This window comes from Triturus cristatus, chromosome 3_1, assembly GCF_964204655.1.
Source record: "Triturus cristatus chromosome 3_1, aTriCri1.1, whole genome shotgun sequence".
NCBI classification, from domain to species: domain Eukaryota; kingdom Metazoa; phylum Chordata; class Amphibia; order Caudata; family Salamandridae; genus Triturus; species Triturus cristatus.
In genome coordinates this window covers 446555177-446573544 of record NC_140583.1, presented here as the reverse complement: position 1 = coordinate 446573544, position 18368 = coordinate 446555177, and the positions used below count along the sequence as shown (strand labels likewise).

The 18368-nt window shown below is 47.9% G+C and overlaps 1 protein-coding gene across 1 annotated transcript in view; it reads right to left on the bottom strand.

Moving 5' to 3' along the window:
* The window catches only part of TRPM7 (transient receptor potential cation channel subfamily M member 7), a 2096104-nt gene that overhangs the window by 118977 nt on the left and 1958759 nt on the right, over positions 1-18368 (bottom strand). The window contains exons 35-36 of the mRNA XM_085644243.1: positions 4904-4986; positions 3827-4032 (exon numbers count right to left, since the gene is read on the bottom strand). Coding sequence (XP_085500369.1) covers positions 3827-4032; positions 4904-4986 — 289 coding nt within the window. The remainder of the gene's footprint in view (positions 1-3826; positions 4033-4903; positions 4987-18368) is intronic.

Here is an 18368-nt window from a genome sequence, read left to right as displayed (position 1 = left end):
CACAAAACCAAAGTAGAACTCTCATGGGAATCTGATCTGGAAACGAATTGGCCCATTACTCTATGGAATAGAATTTGGATGAAACTCAGGAAATCCTTTAGAGCGGCTAGCACAACACAAACACTTTTCTTTATTTACAATCGGTTATTTTTCAGCCCAGTTTACCTAAACAAGATACATAACACAAATCCTAACACATGTTGGACATGCTCCCAAGATGACGCTGACTTCAAACACATGTTATTTACATGCACACATGTTTTTAAATTTTGGGAACAAGTTTGGCACCAAATCAACATTATCTTCCATACAACACCCCTTTCCCTTACCAATATTTTCCTCAGTAGTTTTAGCACCTGATTGGGGGGAAAATCAATCCCAACTAAGAGTCATTGACCTGCTACTGGCTGTAGCGTTTCAACAGATTTAAAACAATTGGAAAGACTTTTAAATTGTCCTATTTAGCATGGTGGTATGCTGTATGTCATAATTATAGTTTAGATACAGCCCTCGTCCACCCTATCTCTTTAGCTACTAAAAGATTACACCTCTGGTCTCCTCTCACACACTTTCTAAAAACAACAGCAAAGAACACTTCTTCAACAGCTCCTTCAATGCAAGATCATACCAAGCCTCCCTGTATTCCTATTGTTTGTTTTTACATAATTATGTTCAATTTGTTACTCCCCGTTATACCGCTTCAACTGTATATCTTTTGACATGTATTATTATTTATAATATCTATGAACTTTTGAATATATTCATATCAATTCATAGCTATATTTGTATTACCTTGAAGATTTTTGTATATCAATAGTATTCTTAAGTAGCCTTTTCTGTTTACTATGCATCGGTAAATGATCGTCTGTACGAAATATTGTTTTTTGTAACCACTTTAATTTTTCAATAAAACTTTACTTGAACTTAAAAAAAACATGGGAAGTGTTAAACTATTAGATCAAGACACATAGGGGACAGGAATTGGGTATGCACATAGAGGGCTATAATTGTAAAGTAGTCCCTCATTTATTTCAATCCAAGTACCCCAGTGGAGTTGGAAGATTATGCCCAAACAAATATCAAAGCCAATAGGCACACCTTCCAACTCACACGGTGCTACTTTGCGTCCAACAATGTCGACTCCTTTCACACAGTCAACTGTTGAAGAGCCAATATCACACACTGAAACAGGAGAGATGAGCAAGAAACACCTTCACTGAGTGTGGTTCCAGGTCACGTTTAGAGACTGCACAGCCGATGTTCGTAACGAGGTTTGAAACCTCCCCTTTGTTATCACATTTGAGCGAGGCACACCAGAGAAAGCCAGGAGGAGCAGATAGAGAGTGCAATAGTTGTAATATAGTCTCTCATGTAACTCAAATGCAAGCACTCAAGCGGAGGTGGAAAGAAACACTCAAACAGCCAATGGAATTAAGTGAGAGATTAATATTCCACTAGGCAGAGCAAAGATGTTAGTGAAATAAAATGGCTGAAAGAAGCTGGGCCAATGAAGCCAATGGTGCAAAGATTCAGACCCAGAGCCCAATTTATGTATTTTATTAGCAATAAATATGTTTGCCACCTTTGCTGTCAAAATCTAGAACTAAAAAGAACAACAGGTTTGCGTTCCTGCTCCCAGAGCAGTGCCAGCGCTGACTAAGGGGTAGCTGCTGACTGCCCCAACTTGATTTTCATGCACAGGCAGGGCTGGTGTGTGGTGCTGGACTTATTGCACTTCATTTTAGAATTGCTAACTGTCATCCCCCATTATGATCATGAGTAGAGAGGCCACCTTCAGCCTTGATTTTTTGGGGTCAGTCCCCATCAGTCAATGCTTCCCTTTGACATTTTGAATCAGCCTACAGGAGCTTTGTGCAAGTTTACATATTGCAATGGTGTTTGGTTATATAGATCGTTTCATTGATAGCAGCTGCCCTGGCAGCTCAATGCCATAGAACACTCATGCCCGTATGTGCAGTGGAAGACACTGTCTACAAAGGCTCTTTGAGCCAAGCTGGAGTCCTTATTCTCACACCGTAATTGGTATGGGCACACTGACACTTTACTGTTTTGTTTCATGAGGAGATTTCACATGTTGAACTTTAGTAAAATACAACGTCACAGCACGTTTCATTTAAATAGATACCTATAATTGATACAATAACAATCAATGTCTTGGAAAGTCAATAGAGAGAAAAAGATAAAGAAAAGGACATGAAGAAGAGGATATGACCAAAAGAATGTAATCAAATCAAATCTTTATTTAAATCATTTGATAGAAATGCAGCACATCAAGCGAGTGCAATAGGTAGTCAGCAAAATGCCACAGAAAAATAGGATGACTAGCAACCCTGTGCCAGTGTGCTTGGCTTTAACTATGCTCCAGAATGTTACCAAAAAGGAGAATATAGCAAACAAACCGTCTCAGACACTTTTAACATGCCTATTTCAAAGTGAATACTCTGCTAAAGCACACTAAAAAGGAATGATCATGAGTAAAATAAAGTGCCGCAATAATGCAGCAAAATGTCAATTTTTGTGCCGCAAAATTTGCAAATCTATGCTGTAATATACTGGGGCTGCCTAATAGTCAGTGTCAAAGTCAAAGTGTAAAGTACTGCAATAGAGACTTTAAGCGAAGAAAGGGGATCTCGTTTGCAGTAAGTTGCAACCACAGAAGCTGGAGCTGAATACACTGGCACTGTAGACTACTGGTGCAGTGGAAACAAAAAAGGAGATACCTGCAGGGAGTTTGTCACTGACATCAGCTTCTAATACCAGTCACATGGCTAGAATGTTTGAAGACTTTGGGCCACATGATGCTGCAAAAAGAACTTAAACAAATATGAAAAGTAAGGTGAAAGAGGAAAAAGCACTAGGTGGGCCCCATATCCTGCAAATGACAAGGTGCAGAACAAAAATAAATTGGTGTCACCGGTGGTGCCTTATTGGTCTCTCGGTTGTCACTTTTGGTGATGTTAGGGACTCCACCAACCCTCTGCAGCCAGTCATATGATACCGCTCAAAGATTTTCCTTGTATGGTATGAATCTTGGAAAAGAGGTTCATGAATGAAATCTGCGGAAGCCGATGTCCATAGGAATGACTACACTACAGAGAAACCTTAATTTTAAGGGGAAAAAAGATAACTGGCAGCAAATCAAAAGTTACACGCTGATACAAAAAAAGAGGCAAAAGTCAGTCAGCTAACTCAACTGCATCCACCAGGAAATACAACTTACCATTGCAGCGTTTCATTGGTAGTTTTTCTCCAAAGTGTTTTGGATTTTTTTTTTTGGGGGGGGTGGGGGGGGGGGTGGTTTTTACCCAATTTGGCTTCTGTTAAATAAAAAATATGCTGCCATCAAACTAAGGGGACACAGTAGAGATATAAACTAGTATGGAGCTAGTGGGGTGGCATCACAGAAGGATTATAGAAGTTACAATGATTAACGGAGTTAAACCCAGGCCCTGTACTATGTGCAGCAGAGCCACTTTGAGATGCTTTTGCTGCAATAATATATTCCGTACAGCAAGCACTAAAAGAGGCTAAGATGGGTCAATTCTAAAAGAGAAGGGAAGGTCTGGAGCGGTATTACTTTTTGCAATTGCTAAGATGCACAGCGTCTAGAGGATTAAAAGCTCGCTGGATGCATTTGATGCCATTGGGCATGCGGATTCAACTGGACAGCAGTTGAGTTTTCAGCATTCCTGTATATTTAATTACACCCCCCACCCCACCACTGCAACAGACATTCAGCTTATCTTCCAAATCTAAGAAACATTCAAAGCATGGAATAAATCATGCAAACCAATTACGGTTTTACCTTGCAAATCGAGCACCAGCAACTCTCCCCTTGTGTATTCGTACGTCCAGTGACTGAATGCTAGCATGGTTTCCTCAAGATTGTTGGTTGGAATAATCTCGTCACCATTGTTATTGTTGTACTTCCTAAACTCTCCAGTCATGCACTCCTCAACAGCAAACCACTGTCCTGCCGAGTGGCAATACAAAAGAAAAGCTTCCAAAAACCTAACAAAACACAGGAAAGAAATACATCTTTTATTTTTCTCCATAACAAAGCAGCCTTCTTTCTCATCTTCGTTACGTTACACTAATCCATGTAAGAAGAAATTCGAAAAGGGGTGGGGCGAAGGACATTAACGTAACAGTAAAGCAAGGCAAAGAAGATTAGCCACAGAATCACAAGCACATATTAAAAACGATACTAACTTAAGAGAGCTTCGACTTGATTTCAATAATGTTTGAAATATGTGTTTCACAAATTATTGGACTCCTAAAATGACAATCTTATATTCCTGCGTTATTATTGCCGCCGAGTATTTGTCGTACATCTTTTGTAAAGTGTGACGCCAAGTCGAGAGATAATTCAGAGTGCTTCGCACAGGATGTAGAAGCCATTTCACGAGGATTCACTAGAAGGGAACTCAGCTGGTGTACCAGCGATGCCTGACGGGGAGGGGGGTAGCTCTGCTTCTACCACTGCAAAGCGGGTGTTGCAGTTCTTTCGCAGCCCAGGCAGTGCCAGGTGGGACTATTATAAGGAGGTCAGATCGCTCAAGTAAGAATTGAATGACCCCCGAACCCAAGGTTTTGCAAATCACCTCTTGCTTAGCAGGGTGACAGGCTTTAAAATCACATGCCAACTGGTCGTCAGTTGACACTAGATGAGGTCTCTGACGGGCAGCAATGTACATTTATTCGAAGAACTCCGTGTACCTCTGAGCTAGGAAGAGAGATGATTACCAAGCAGGTAACAGATCTAAAACAGCAAAGACAACAGGTGTGTTTATATGAAGAATAAATAAGTTATGAACAAAGCAAGACTAAAGAATGACCGCAGAATTAAAAGCATTTAGTAAGACAACAATCATTAAATTACCTTGGGGAATAAGGGATGGATTTGGGCTTCATCTCATTAAACGCAAACGTGAGCTTCTGAGCAGCTCTCTGTTGCTGTATTTCCTATAAAAACGGAAATTAAGTTACTTGTAATATCGAATAAGTGTGCGTGTTTGGACTTTAAGGTCATTTGCATTGTGCAGATTTGCTTCAGACATGTTCAACTTCCTTCAAATCTCCAAATGGAGAAAATGTCCCCTCTCACTTTGACCATGCACATGCGCTCATTCAAATGCCTTCTCCAGTTCACTCTTCATCCAAAGGACTATAACGGTTTGATCCACCCCCCCACCACAATATGAAGCCACAAAGTCTTCCGTCAATAAGTAACCCCGTCATCCAATAGCTTCACGAGGTACTTGCTAACAATATTTTGTTTCTCAACCTATAGCATTACCTCTTGACTCACTTAAAAATGCCATCCATCCACTTCAAACAATTCTCGTTCTTTTCACACCTTGAGCCCGTGATTACCTCTGGGGCCCTATTGGACTGCATCAAGCCTGCCAAAATCCTTATCCATAAACTATCAGTATCGTCAGGTCAGCCATTAACCAAGTCATGCCCTTGTTCCTACAAACAATAATTGTGGTCTTCTTCCACACAAGTCATGTTCGTTGAACACCTGGAAACCTAGTTTGTATACTCACATCAGCGAAGTAAACAAATGCATCCATTCTGAAGATTGGAGCATAAAGAACAAGTTACTTACTTTTGGAAAAGCATTATCTGGTGAAAATTATCTAGCTGCAGATTCCTTATCTTTGAATTTCCTAGGCGTCAGGCTAAACCAGGAAACCTGCAATAAGCAATACCCTTTGTGCACGCTGTTAGGTGGCTCCATTCGGCTCCGTGTGACGTCGTCAACATCGGTCGATTTTTCCAAGCCAGAAGCGCAGAGCCACGAAGTAACTGATGTGGTCATGTGCAAATTAGGGCCCTGAAAAGAGTAGTAACCTTAGCCCTACAAAATTAGTCCACAAAGAAGGAAGGCATGGGTGGGGCTGTAAGGAATCAGCAGCTACATAGATAAGTAACTTGTTCATCTGATAGAGACTTATAGCTGCAGATTCCTTACCTTAGAATAAGGTAACCAAGCCATAACATCCCAGCGGTGGGCTGCAGACCAATACCTTACAATACAGTCCTGCACGACCGAACAGGCAAAATGCCTGTCCCTGTGGACCCGACTGTCCTGGCAGTAGTGCTTTGCAGGATGCCCACGTTGCCGCCTGACAAATGTCCACGACTGGGAAACCCCAAGCCAAGGCCGTAGTCGCAGCCTTTCCCCTGGTGCAATGGGCCCTAAAACCCTCAGGGGGCTGCTTCTTAGCCAGGGCATAGCAGATCTTAATGCAAAGAACAACTGAGGGAGAGATGGTCCTTGTCTGAACTGGCCGCCTTTCATAGCTCCCACGTACCCCACAAAGAGTTGGACGTCCTACCAAACTCTTTTGGTCAAGGTAGAACGACAATGCTCTTTTTGGGTCCAATTGGTGCAGATCCTCTTCCTTAGAGGATGCAGGGGAGCTAAGAAGGTGGGCAGCGTGATGGATTGACCCAGATGGAACGGGGTCACAACCTTTGGCAAAAATGAAGCCCAGGTGCGAAGCACCACTTTGTCCTGAAAAGACATAATGTAGGGAGGTGTGCAACTCACTCGCCCTCCGGGCAAATGTAATTGCCTCTAAAAAGACTGTCTTGCTGGCAAGCAGCCAGAGGGGACAATTGTGTAAAGGCTCGAAGGAAGCACACATAAGGTAGTTAAGGACCAAATTAAGGTACCACTGCGTCATAAAGGGCGAGGGTGAAAACAAGTGAGCAAGCCCCTTCAGAAACCTATGTACAATTGGAGTCCTAAAGAGAGAGGGTTGGTCTGGCAGCAGCAAAGAAGCGGATAGAGCAGAAAGATAGCCCTTGAGTGTACCCAACACAGATCCCTGCTGGGCAAGGGTTAGAATGAATATAAGAACAGTGGAAAAAAGTAGAAAGAGAGTCAATAGATCTTTCTGTACAGTATAGTACAAATTTCTGCCAATGGCAGGTTTCTACCGTAGGGAGGAGGGCCGCCTGGTAGCCAAAATACAGTTTCACACTTCAGGAGGAAGGCCAAAAGCCATCAACTGTTGGCGCTCAATCTCCACGCATGGAGGCGCAGATTGGACAGGTCCGGGTGGAAGACCCTCCCCTGCTGCTCCGACAGAAGATCCTCCAATAGAGGCCGCCTGATCGGAGGATCAATGCTCAATTTCAGAATCTCTGGATACCGGAATCTCTGGATACCAGACTCTCCTCGCCCAGTCCAAAGCCACATGAATGACTTGGGCCCGGTCAATCCTGATCTTCTTCAGAACCCTGGGCAGTGGTATGGGCAGAAAGGAGTACAGCAGGCCTGAGATCAACTCGTGACTTATGGCATCGCCGACTGATAGCAGCTTTGGAAACTCAAGCACACAGTATTGCTGACACTGCGCATTCTCTTTGGAGGCGAACAGATCTAATCAAGGTTCTCCTACCTGCTGAAAGAGACCTTGCGCCACCTCTGACTGGAAACACCATTCGTGACTTGCTAGGCATCGATGGCTGAGTTTGTCTGCCCTGGCATTCGGAGACTCTGCCAGGTGTTGAACCACCAGGGTTATGCCCTGCTGTTCTAGCCATGTCCAGAGACGCAGGGCCTCTTGACAAAGGGTCCCTGACCCCACCTCCCCCTGCTTGTTGCTGTACCACATGGGGGTGGTGTTGTCCGTGAACACCTGCACTAACTTCCCCTTGACAGAGGGAGGAAATGCTATCAATGCCAATTGAATCGCTCGAAGCTACAACAAATTATGTGGAGCTCCGACTCTGCCTGAGACCAGTGTCAACTGATCTCCGACTCCCCCCAGATGGCCGCCCCTTCCAAGAAGTGACGCATCTGTCACGACTGTGAGATCTGGTTGGGGAAGGGAGAGGGGTCTGCCGGTGACCCAATCTGCAGATATCTCACAGTTTCTTTCAAGATCTGGACCACGTCAGTGAGATTTCCCCAATGCTGTGCCCACTGGAACTTCAAGTCTCACTGCAGAGCCCGCATACCCTACGTGGCATGTTTTACCAACAGGATGCAGGAGGCCATGGGGCCCAACAGCCTGAGTCAGTCTCACCGAAATCCAGGATAGAGGATAAAACATGGAAATCATAACCTGAATATCCTGTACTTGCTGCTCGTGAGGATAGGTCCGAAACTTCACTGTGTCCAGAAAAGCTCTGATGAAAGGGAGCATCTGAGAAGGAGTCAGGTGTGATTCGGCACGTTTAAAGAGAACCCCAGCGAATGCAGGAGGTCTGCAGTAGTCTGAAGGTGGGAGAGGACAGTCTAGGGCGAGGAAGGGAAAGACTGACACCCATAACCTGCGGAGATGAGCTGCGACCACCGCCATCATCTTGGTGAACACCCGAGGGGCACTGGTGAGGCCGAAGGGGAGCTCGGTGAACTGAAAGTGCTTGCGGCCTACCTTGAACCACAGGTAACGCATGTGGCCTGGCAGGATGGGGATGTGAAAATACGCATCGTGCAAATCCAATGCTACCATACAGTCTTCTTGGTCTAGCTCAGACAAGACCTGAGTTATAGGAAGCATCTTGAACACCTCCTTCTTGAGGAAGAGATTGACGGTCCGAAGACCTAAAATGGGCTGCAACCCTTTGTTGCTCTCCGGAATCAGAAAGTAGCGGGAACAACAGCCACTGCCTACTTCTGAAAACTGGAAGCCTCTCTATAGCTCCCTGGGCCAAGAGAGCTGTAACTTCCTCCTGGAGCAATTTCAAATGATCCTTCATCAGACGTTCCTGATTTGGCAGAATGGGAGGAGAAAAAGAAAGAAACGGCAGAGAATGGCCCTCCTGATTGATCTGCAAGACCCACTTGTCCAATGTTATGGACCTCCAGTGGGGAAGAAGATGATGGATTCTTCCGCCAACTTGAGTGGTGTGGTCTTGCAGAGTTAGACTAGGAATGCTTGGAGGCTGCGACTGCAGAGGGCAGGATGGCTGACTACTTCTGGCTTCCATTCCTAGGTTGGAATGAACCAAGTCCACATCCCCGTACGGCTTGAGAAACCTGTGCAGGACTGTGGCGGGGATAGAGCTGAAGCAGCTGGAAACCCCTTCCGTTGCCATGAAAGGAGCGAAAGGCAGACTGGTCACGAGGAGTAGAAGAGAGGTCCGAGGATCTGGCCGTAACTCAAGAGTCCTTAAACCTCATGTGAGAGGCTGGCTTACTATATGGTGCTCACTTATATAAGTGTAGCACCCTGCACTAATCCAGACAACCCTTACGGTGATTTTACTTGTCTTAGACAACCTCAGACAGCTCTTTAAGTGGTAGCTGTGGGGAGAAGCCTTCAGGCTTAGTCCAGAAGGAGTGTAAAGCAGCTTGTTTTACAAGTACTTAATCTTATGGTATAGGTTAAGTTTAAAAGAATCACACAGTGTAGTTATAAAATGGTTATTTTATTACAAACACTCACTAACACAATTTATCATCTCCTACCCTGAGATATAACCACAATACACACAATACTTAGGAAATAGCACACGTAAGTAGCCCTAATATACAGTGGTCTCCAAGGGGAGGCCAAACCATATACTAAAATCGTGGAATGCGAACCACTACTCAAGTCAAGAACAGACCCAGAAGGAGTAGAAGAGCCGGGGACCCAAGGAACCACCCATGGTGAGTATCTAGGAACCCCACCAAGATCATGTGTAGAGTGGGAACACAAGCGTGTTGATCAATGTTAGTCAATAGGTAAGTCGTGGTTTCAATTTTAAAGAAGAAGGACCCTTTCCAGTGGACCCTGAAGAAACCCAGTGGAAGATGGAAGGTTGTAGAGTCACCCCACCCGTGGAAACCCCAGGAACCAGGATACCTACACCAGGGACACCGGGTGCATAGGTGTCAAGGGACGTCGGGAACAGTTGTAGACCACAATGGAGGACTTCAGGAAAGATGCCACTGGAGAAGAAGACGATGTAGTCTGGTGGAAACCAAAGGTGGATTCAATATGAGAGGTACCTGCAAGCAGAGTGACAGTCAAGAGGACCCACAGGCCGAAGGCACAGGAGTCGCAAGAGGAACTTGAACAGCTCACCAATGAAAACGGCCCACATTCCAGAGGAAGTAGTGATGGTGAAGATCTTGGTTGCAGGAGTTGTTTGAGGTTGGAGCTTCTTGGAACTCCAAGATCTCTGGAGGACAGAGCCAACAAGCCTTTGCAACGGCAAGTCGAAACGGTGCATATGGGTACTGTTCCAACGGTTCATGATGAGGGATACTGGCCTCAAAATCGGTATGACGACAGTGCAGGCCTCGCAGGAGTTGCACAACCACCACATGTGTTGCTGCTCCTTTTGGAGTCCGTGGGAGCCCAGGATCAGCAGGCCGGTCAGCTGCGTTGTGGTGCCTGCAGATGCAGGGGAGTGAATCCTGCACTTCAAGGGAGATTCTTCCAGGTGTCTTGGATGTCCACAGGCCTGGTGAAGAACCTGTATGGAGAACGGGCACAGACGCTGCAGAAGACCAGCAGGATGAGACCAGGAGCAGCAGGAATCTTCCCCGCTGCAATCTTGGTTCCCACCATCGAAGTCCAGAGTGTCCAGGCAGTAGAAGTTGAAGTGGTATGTGATTCCGGGGTCCCTCTCAGAGAAGGGGCTGGACAGTGGGGAGGATACTCCAATGTCCTTTGTCCAGTTTCGTGCTAGAGCAGGAGCCAACGGATCACTGAACTGGAGAATACAAGGAGGGCACCGAATGTGCCCTTCTAGAAGTCTCAGTGATACTGGCAAGTGCCCCTACCATGCCCCAATACACTAAACCTCGTCTGGGAGGTGGTCACACTTGCCTGAGACAGGATATATTTTGTTCTGCCTTCACCTGCTCGAGCTTGGCTAAACAGCAGGAAGGCAGAAACATCTCTTTGATCGGCAGCAGCACTAGCTTGCTGTCTAGTTCTGGAAGACTGGTACCGGGAGCACTGAGGGCCTCCCGGAAGAGCTTTACAGTGCATGGAATCATACCTTCCACACCGTTTACGGTGTGGGGGTATGATTCCAACATGTTTGATACCAAACATGACAGGGTTCGTTACAGCCAGTTTAGAGATGGTCATCGCGTAATGACGCATGGCCACTCCATATGTTATAATGTCTGATGCACTTTCAACCCGGGAGAATGGACTCCGAAAGTTGTAGGGGTGTTCTGCTCTTGCAGGGGCACCCTCACACATAGGACCCAGCACCTGCCTTCAGGATTGAGAGGCCTGCCTTAAGGGTGACTTAAAGGTTTTAAGTGTAGTTTTAAGTGTAGTGACCTCAAATATAGGGAAACCTATATCTGTTGTAAGTGGTGCTAGTACCAGCTTACACGGGCTGCAATGGCAGGCCTGGAGTTACAATTTGAGTGGTCTCTCGTGGGTGGCAAAATACATGCTTCAGCCCCTGGGATACCCCTGGTGTACCTATGCCCTAGGTACCATAGTACTCTATACCAGGGACTTATCTGGGTAAACCAGTAGCCAATCTGGGTGGGGTACCTAAGTACTCACCATGTCCAATTTAGGAAAGAAGCAGAGACTAGGGACCTGATTAGTAGGATTCCAATCAACCTAGTCCGAAATAACAATGACACCATGAAAGCAGATCCTACTTCCCTACACCCAATAGGACTGAATCAGCATTTTCCCCAAAATGAAATTTTCCATCAAAAGGCATGTCCATCAAATTTGCCTAGACATCGCCCGAGAAGCCAGTTGTCCTAAGTCAGGCATGGCGCCTCAAGGCCACTGTCTGGAAATCTATCAGCCCAGTGAATCCGTTATATCAAGGCCACACCTTATGGCGAATTTGTATGCATCTCTCCCGGCTTTAACTGCCCAAGAGAGCACAGCCCGGGCCGCCTTCGGGACGTGTGGCAGCATTTGTGCAACTGTCTCCCAAAGGGAGTGGGAGAAACAGCCAAATAAGCATGCGGTATTCAATGGAACGGAATGCCAGGCTGGAGGAATAAACATCTTCTTACCAAATGAATCCAGCCCCATGGATTCCCTATCGGCAGGGCGGAAGGGAATGCGCCCTGGCATGTGAAGGACTGCACCACCAAACTTTCGGGGATGAGGTGTTGGCTGAGGAACTGTGGGTCGCCCGGAGCTGGGCGATGGTGGCATGCAATTGTCCTATTCACAGAAGCCCCTGTGTAGGGTTAGACCACGTGCCTAGAAGGACATCAGTTAGTGCTTTCTTAAAAGGCAAAAGGGGTTGGGAGGAGATTAGTCCTGACCTGCATATAAGGCAGCTCTAATTCGAGGACCATGGCTGCCCTTTTAACCACCATGGCATAAGATGACCCCTCCTCCGAAGCCACAGTTGATGGAGAGAGCATGTCAGTATCTGGAGAAGTGTCCAGTCCACTGGATTCCCCAAGTTCCCCATACCAGTCCACCTGCTCAGCAGAGCCATCCTGGTGTTCCAAAGGATCCACAGAACCCTCCCATTCCTCTCCCAAGCCTAACATGTTCTCAAAGTGTATTGGCGACAACATAGAACCTCTGGGTTCAATCGGCGCCGGAATCGACGTCAAGCAATGTCGTTCAGACTCCGTGTTGTCAGGGATAAGGATTAGGCTGGCACCGGCAGCACCGACTTCTGGCGTCAACTCAGATCCAGGATCAGATCCCTGAGGCCCCACCGGTGCTGTGACAGAAGCAGATGGCATCGAATCCAATTATGCCCCTGCCGACCCAGCGGGGCCGGAGGGCTCACCAGAGGGGTCGGGTCACCTCAAATACGCAGTGCATGGCCTCATAAAATTCTTTCATTTGAGCGCATGATGCTCCGGCTCCCAGAATGGGAGGGAGGCTCGAAGTCTACCCTGGCTCCGGCTCCACAGAAACTTGCCCAAAGAGTGGGTGCTCCTTATCTCTTTTGTCGACAGACAGTCAAGGCGAAGTTTAAGTTTGCTTGAACAACTTCTTCTCGTGTCTCTTCTCAGAGTGTCCAGGGGACCTCGAGGGGGACGAAGAGGACATTGGGCTCCAGGAGCGGTCCAGCAACCTCCTCTTCTTTGATCGGGCCCGGGACCTCCGCTGAGTCTCGTTTGACCGTGTAGAATGCCAGGCAGTGAGGAGCTTCATAATCCACTCACACAAGACCTTTAGAGCCACAGCCCGACAGTCCAAACATGACTTTAAATTGTGGTCAAGCTCGAGTCAGAGCTAGATGAGGTGGCGGTCGGTAACAGACATCATGCTGCGGTCGGTAACAGACATCATGCTGTGTCTGGCACCGCACGGCTTGAACCCTGTCTTCCTTGAAGACATACCCGCACATGAAGTTGGGGAAAAAAAAATCAGAATTTAACAAAAAGTTGAGAAAAGGCCTGTCAAAAAATGACAGAGGGGTAGCTCTTTCCAGATCGTGCTGAACTGGCGCGGAAAGAAAAGAACTGACGTCCACGTGCCTGGGAGGCGCCTATATAGGCACAGTGACATCATATTCGACGCTACCGATGCCGAAGTCACGCGGAGCCGAATGCAACCACGCAACGGCGCGCACAAGGGGTATTGCTCAGCAAACGTTTCTGGATACACCCGGAGGCCTGGGAAATTCAAAGGTAAGGAATCTGCAGCTAGAAGTCTCTACCAGATGAACAAGTTACTTACCTTCGGTAACGATATATCTGTAAGAAACATTAGTAGTGATAGATTCCTTACCTTAGAATTACCCCCTGGCGTCAGATTGGATCGGGAGAGTTTTCGTCAGCAGTACCCCTGCGTGTCAGAAGGTGGCGTCGTGCAGCTCCGTGTCCGTCGGCGTCGTGGTCGCCGAGATGATGTCGCGGCAGCTACTTAGACGTCGCCCTCGCGCGCTGACGTCAGTTCTGTACACGACTTTCCGCGCCAGGAACTGGTGCCTTAAAACTAGGGCCCTGAAAGGATGACCTTAACCATAGAAATAAGTTTGCAGAACGGGACGGATGGGTGGAGCGGTAAGGAATCTATCACTACTAATGTTTCTTACAGATATATCATTACCGAAGGTAAGTAACTTGTTCATCAGAAAGAAACACATAGTGATAGATTCCTTACTTTAGAATAGATACCCCAGCAATTCCAACCCGGGTGGTGGGTCTGCGAACCAAGATTCAACCAGGAAGTCCCAGAGAACAGAACGGCCAAAGAAGCCGTATCTCTGGACTTGGCTGTCCAGGCAATAATGCTTAGTAAAAGTGTGCAGCGAGGCTCACGTAGCTGCCTGACAGATGTCTTGCAGGGGGACACCACGTTCCGAAGCTGTAGTGACTGCAGTCGCCCGGGTGGAATGGGCGCGCAGCTCCAACAGAGGCTCCTTTTTAGCCAAAGAATAACAGGCTTTGATACACAAGACGACCCATCGGGAAATGGTCCGCTAGTGTACGGCCCAATGTTTCTTGGCGCCTACGTAGCCAACAAAGAGCTGGTCATCCACCCGAAACTGTTGTGTGTGGCTCAGGTAAAATGAGAGCGCATGTTTTGGGTCCAGACGGTGGAGCCTTTCTTCCTCTCTGGAAGGATGCGCAAGTGGAAAGAAGGTTGGCAAAGTGATGGTTTGCCCGATGTGAAAAGCAGTGACAACCTTTGGCAGAAAGGTTGGACGGGTTCTGAGCACAACCTTGTCCGGATGGACAGATAGAAAAGGGGGTTTACCAGAAAGAGTCTGGAGCTCACTCACTCTCCTAGCGGAGGTGATGGCAACCAGGAAAGCAATCTTCAAGGTTAAGAGACGTCGGGGACAGTTGTGCAGATGCTCAAAGGGAGCACACATCAAATATGTTAGAACCAGGTTCAAGTCCCAATGTGGCATTGCAAAAGGAATAGGAAGGAAAAGGTGAATAATGCCTTTGTGGAATCTATTTACAAATGGGGACTTGAAGAGAGAGGGCTGATTAGGGAGCCTGAGATAGGCAGAAATAGCAGAAAGGTAGCCCTTGATAGTGCCCAGAGCAGAGCCCTGATGGGCCAAAGAGAGAAGAAACAAAAGGACTTCTGAAAGAGGGGCAGAAAGGGGATCCACAGCCCCACAGGATCTGTGCACCATGCCACAAATTTGTTCCACCTACAGGTGTATATCAACTTAGTGGAGGGTCGCCAGAAGTACGAGTTACTTACCTTCGGTAACGATGTATCTGGTAAAGACGATTCTAGCCGCAGATTCCTTCACGTACAATTATCCCCAGGCGTGAGACTGGATCCGGAAAACTTTTTTACCCAGCATCCCTGTGCACCGGGGGGACGGCATCACGCGACTCCGCCCAGGCGTCGTCCACATACGTGACGTCAGCGAGCTCACATGAGTCCCACCCCGACGCGCCTACGTCACTTTTCTTCGGAGAACTTTTCCGCGCCACAACGCGGAGCCAGCAGACAAAACTGTGAGAGTATAGGAACAGTGTGCGAAAGAGCAGAAAAAGGAATGGTGAGGAAACACACGCACTGCAGTACCCAAAGGCAGGGAAAGAATAAAGAACAGAGCAGCAACCCTGCCAGTACAGAGACAGCCTCCCCCCGGAGACAAGGGACATATGTAAAAATGTCACAATAACATGCAACCCCAAGCAAAGACAAGGAAGGGACACACAGGGAACGACAAAACTCCAAGACATCCCCATCACAGAGTGCGACAACCCCCATCAGGAACAAGGGCACATGGTGGTGGTATTGTCCATGAACATCTGCACTACTCTTCCCCTGACAGAGGGAAGGAATGCATTCAGTGCAAGTCGGATCGTCCGCAGCTCCAGAAGGTTGATATGGAGGTGGGACTCCGCCAGAGACCAGAGGCTTCTGAGCTCCACCTCTCCCATGTGACCGCCCCATACCAGGAGGGACGCATCCATCACAACTGTGTGCTCCGGTTGGGGAAGGGAGAGGGATCTGCCACTGACCCGTTTGTGAGCCACCACTGGAACTGTCTTGCAGTGCCCTCCAAGATCTGGACGGACCCGGACAGGTTCCCCTGGTGCTGCGCCCACTGGAACTTCAGGTCCCACTGCAGAGCCCGCATATGCCATCTGGCATGATCGACCAGCAGGATTGAGGAGGCCATGAGGCCCAGCAGCCTCAGGGTCAGCCTGACCGAAACCCAGGATAGAGGCCTTAAGATCGGAATCAGAGCCTGAATAACCTGGACTCACCGGTCGGGAGGATAGACCCGAAACAGTGTCGTATCCAGAACCGCTCCGATGAAGAGGAGCTTCTGAGAGGGAATCAGGTGCGACTTCGGCACATTGATGGAGAACCCTAGCAAATGCAGGAGGTCAGTCGCAGTCTGAAGGCGGGAGACGACTGCCTGGGGCGAGCACGCCTTCAACAACCAGTTGGTCGAAGTCTGGAGGTGGGAGACGACTGCCTGGGGCGATCCCACCTTCAACAGCCAGTCATCGAGATAGGGGAAGACTGGAACCCATGATCTGTGCAGATGAGCTGCGACCACCACCATCACTTTCGTGAACACCCAAGCTGCACTGGTTTGGCCAAAGAGAGCACGGTAAGCTGAAAGTGCTCGTGAACTGCCATGAACTGCAGGTAACGCCTGTGGGCCGGCAGGACGGGAATGTGGAAATATGCGTCCTGCAGGTCCAACGCTACCAGCCAGTCTCCCAGATCCAGGGCAGGCAAGACCTGAGGCCAGAGTTAACAACTTGAACTTCTCCTTCCGGAAGAAGCGATTGATGTTCCGGAGGTCTAAGATAGGACGCAGGCACTTGTGCTTCTTGGGTACCAGAAACTAGTGGTAATAACAACCACGACCTACTTCTGGTGCAGGAACACGCTCAATGGCCCCCTCGGCCAAGAGGGCCACAACCTCCTGTTGAAGAAGTGCCAAGCGATCATGTGGTGGTACTGGGGTGGCATGGCTGGAGGGGTAGTCTCGAAGGGGAGGGAGTAGCCCCTTCAGACTATTTGTAAAACCCACCTGTCCGTAGTGATGGTGCGCCACTGGGGGAGGTGATGGCGAATCCTGCCACCCTCTGGTGTTTGATGGGCCTGAAGCACAAGTTACTACTTGTGTAACAATTTATCTGTAAGAGACATTAGTTAGTGATAGATTCCTTACCTTAGAATATCCCCAGGCGTCAGACTGGATCCAGAAACGTTTTTCGTCAGCAGTACCCCTGCGAATGAGTAGGTGGCGTCGTGCAGCTCTGCGTCAGTCGCTGGCGTCGTAAGCACCGAGATGACATCACGGAGACTACTTAGGCGCCACCCATGCACGCTGACGTCAGTTCTGTACACGACTTTCCGCGCCAGGAACGCAGAGCCATGCAAGAAACTGACCACTGGTGCATAAATCTAGGGCCCTAAAAGGGATAACTTTAACCCTACAATCAATACGCAGAACGGGGAGGATGGGTGGGGCGGTAAGGAATCTATCACTAACTAATATCTCTTACAGATATATCTTTACACAAGTAGTAACTTGTGCATCTGAAAGAGACACATTAGTGATAGATTCCATACCTTAGAATAGATACCCCAGCAATACCAACCCCGATGGTGGGTCTGCGAACAAGATTACACCAGAAAGTCACGAAGAACAGAACGGCCAAAGAAGCGGTCTCTCCGGACTTGACTGTCAAGCCAGTAGTGCTTGGTAAACGTGAGCAGCGAAGCCCACGTAGCTGCCTGACAAATGTCCTGCAAGGGAACGCCGCGTCCCAAGGAAATAGTGGCTGCTGTTGCCCTGGTAGAATGGGCACGCAGCCTCACAGGAGGCTCCTTCTTGGCCAACGAGTAACATGCTTTTATGCACAGAACAACCCACCAAGAGATGTTTCGTTTGTGCACAACCCAATCTTTTTTGGCGCCCACGTAACCAACAAAGAGTAGGTCATCACCCAGAAATGTTGTGTCCGCTTCAGATAGAACGAGAGCGCACGTTTTGGGTCCAGACGGTGGAGCCGCTCTTCCTCTTTTGAAGGATGCAGAGGTGGAAAGAAGGTGGGCAAAGTGATGGTCTGCCCGATTTGGAAAGGCGTGACAAACTTTGGCAACAAAGGAGGACGGGTCCTTAAAACCACCTTGTCCGAATGAACAGAAAGGAAAGGAGGCTTGGAAGAAAGAGCCTGGAGTTCACTCACTCTTCTGGCAGAGGTGATAGCTACTAGGAAAGCCATCTTAAGAGTGAGAAGATGCAAAGGACAGTTATGAAGGGGCTCGAAGAGAGGGCACATGAGATATGTCAAGACAAGATTTAAGTCCCATTGAGGCATTATGAAAGGCACGGGAGGAAACGTGTGTATAATGCCTTTGAGGAAACGATTAACAACTGGGGACTTAAAAAGAGAAGGCTGATCTGGAAGCCGTAGAAAGGCGGAGATGGCCGAAAGATAACCTTTGATAGTGCCCAGAGTAGAGCCCTGCTGGGAC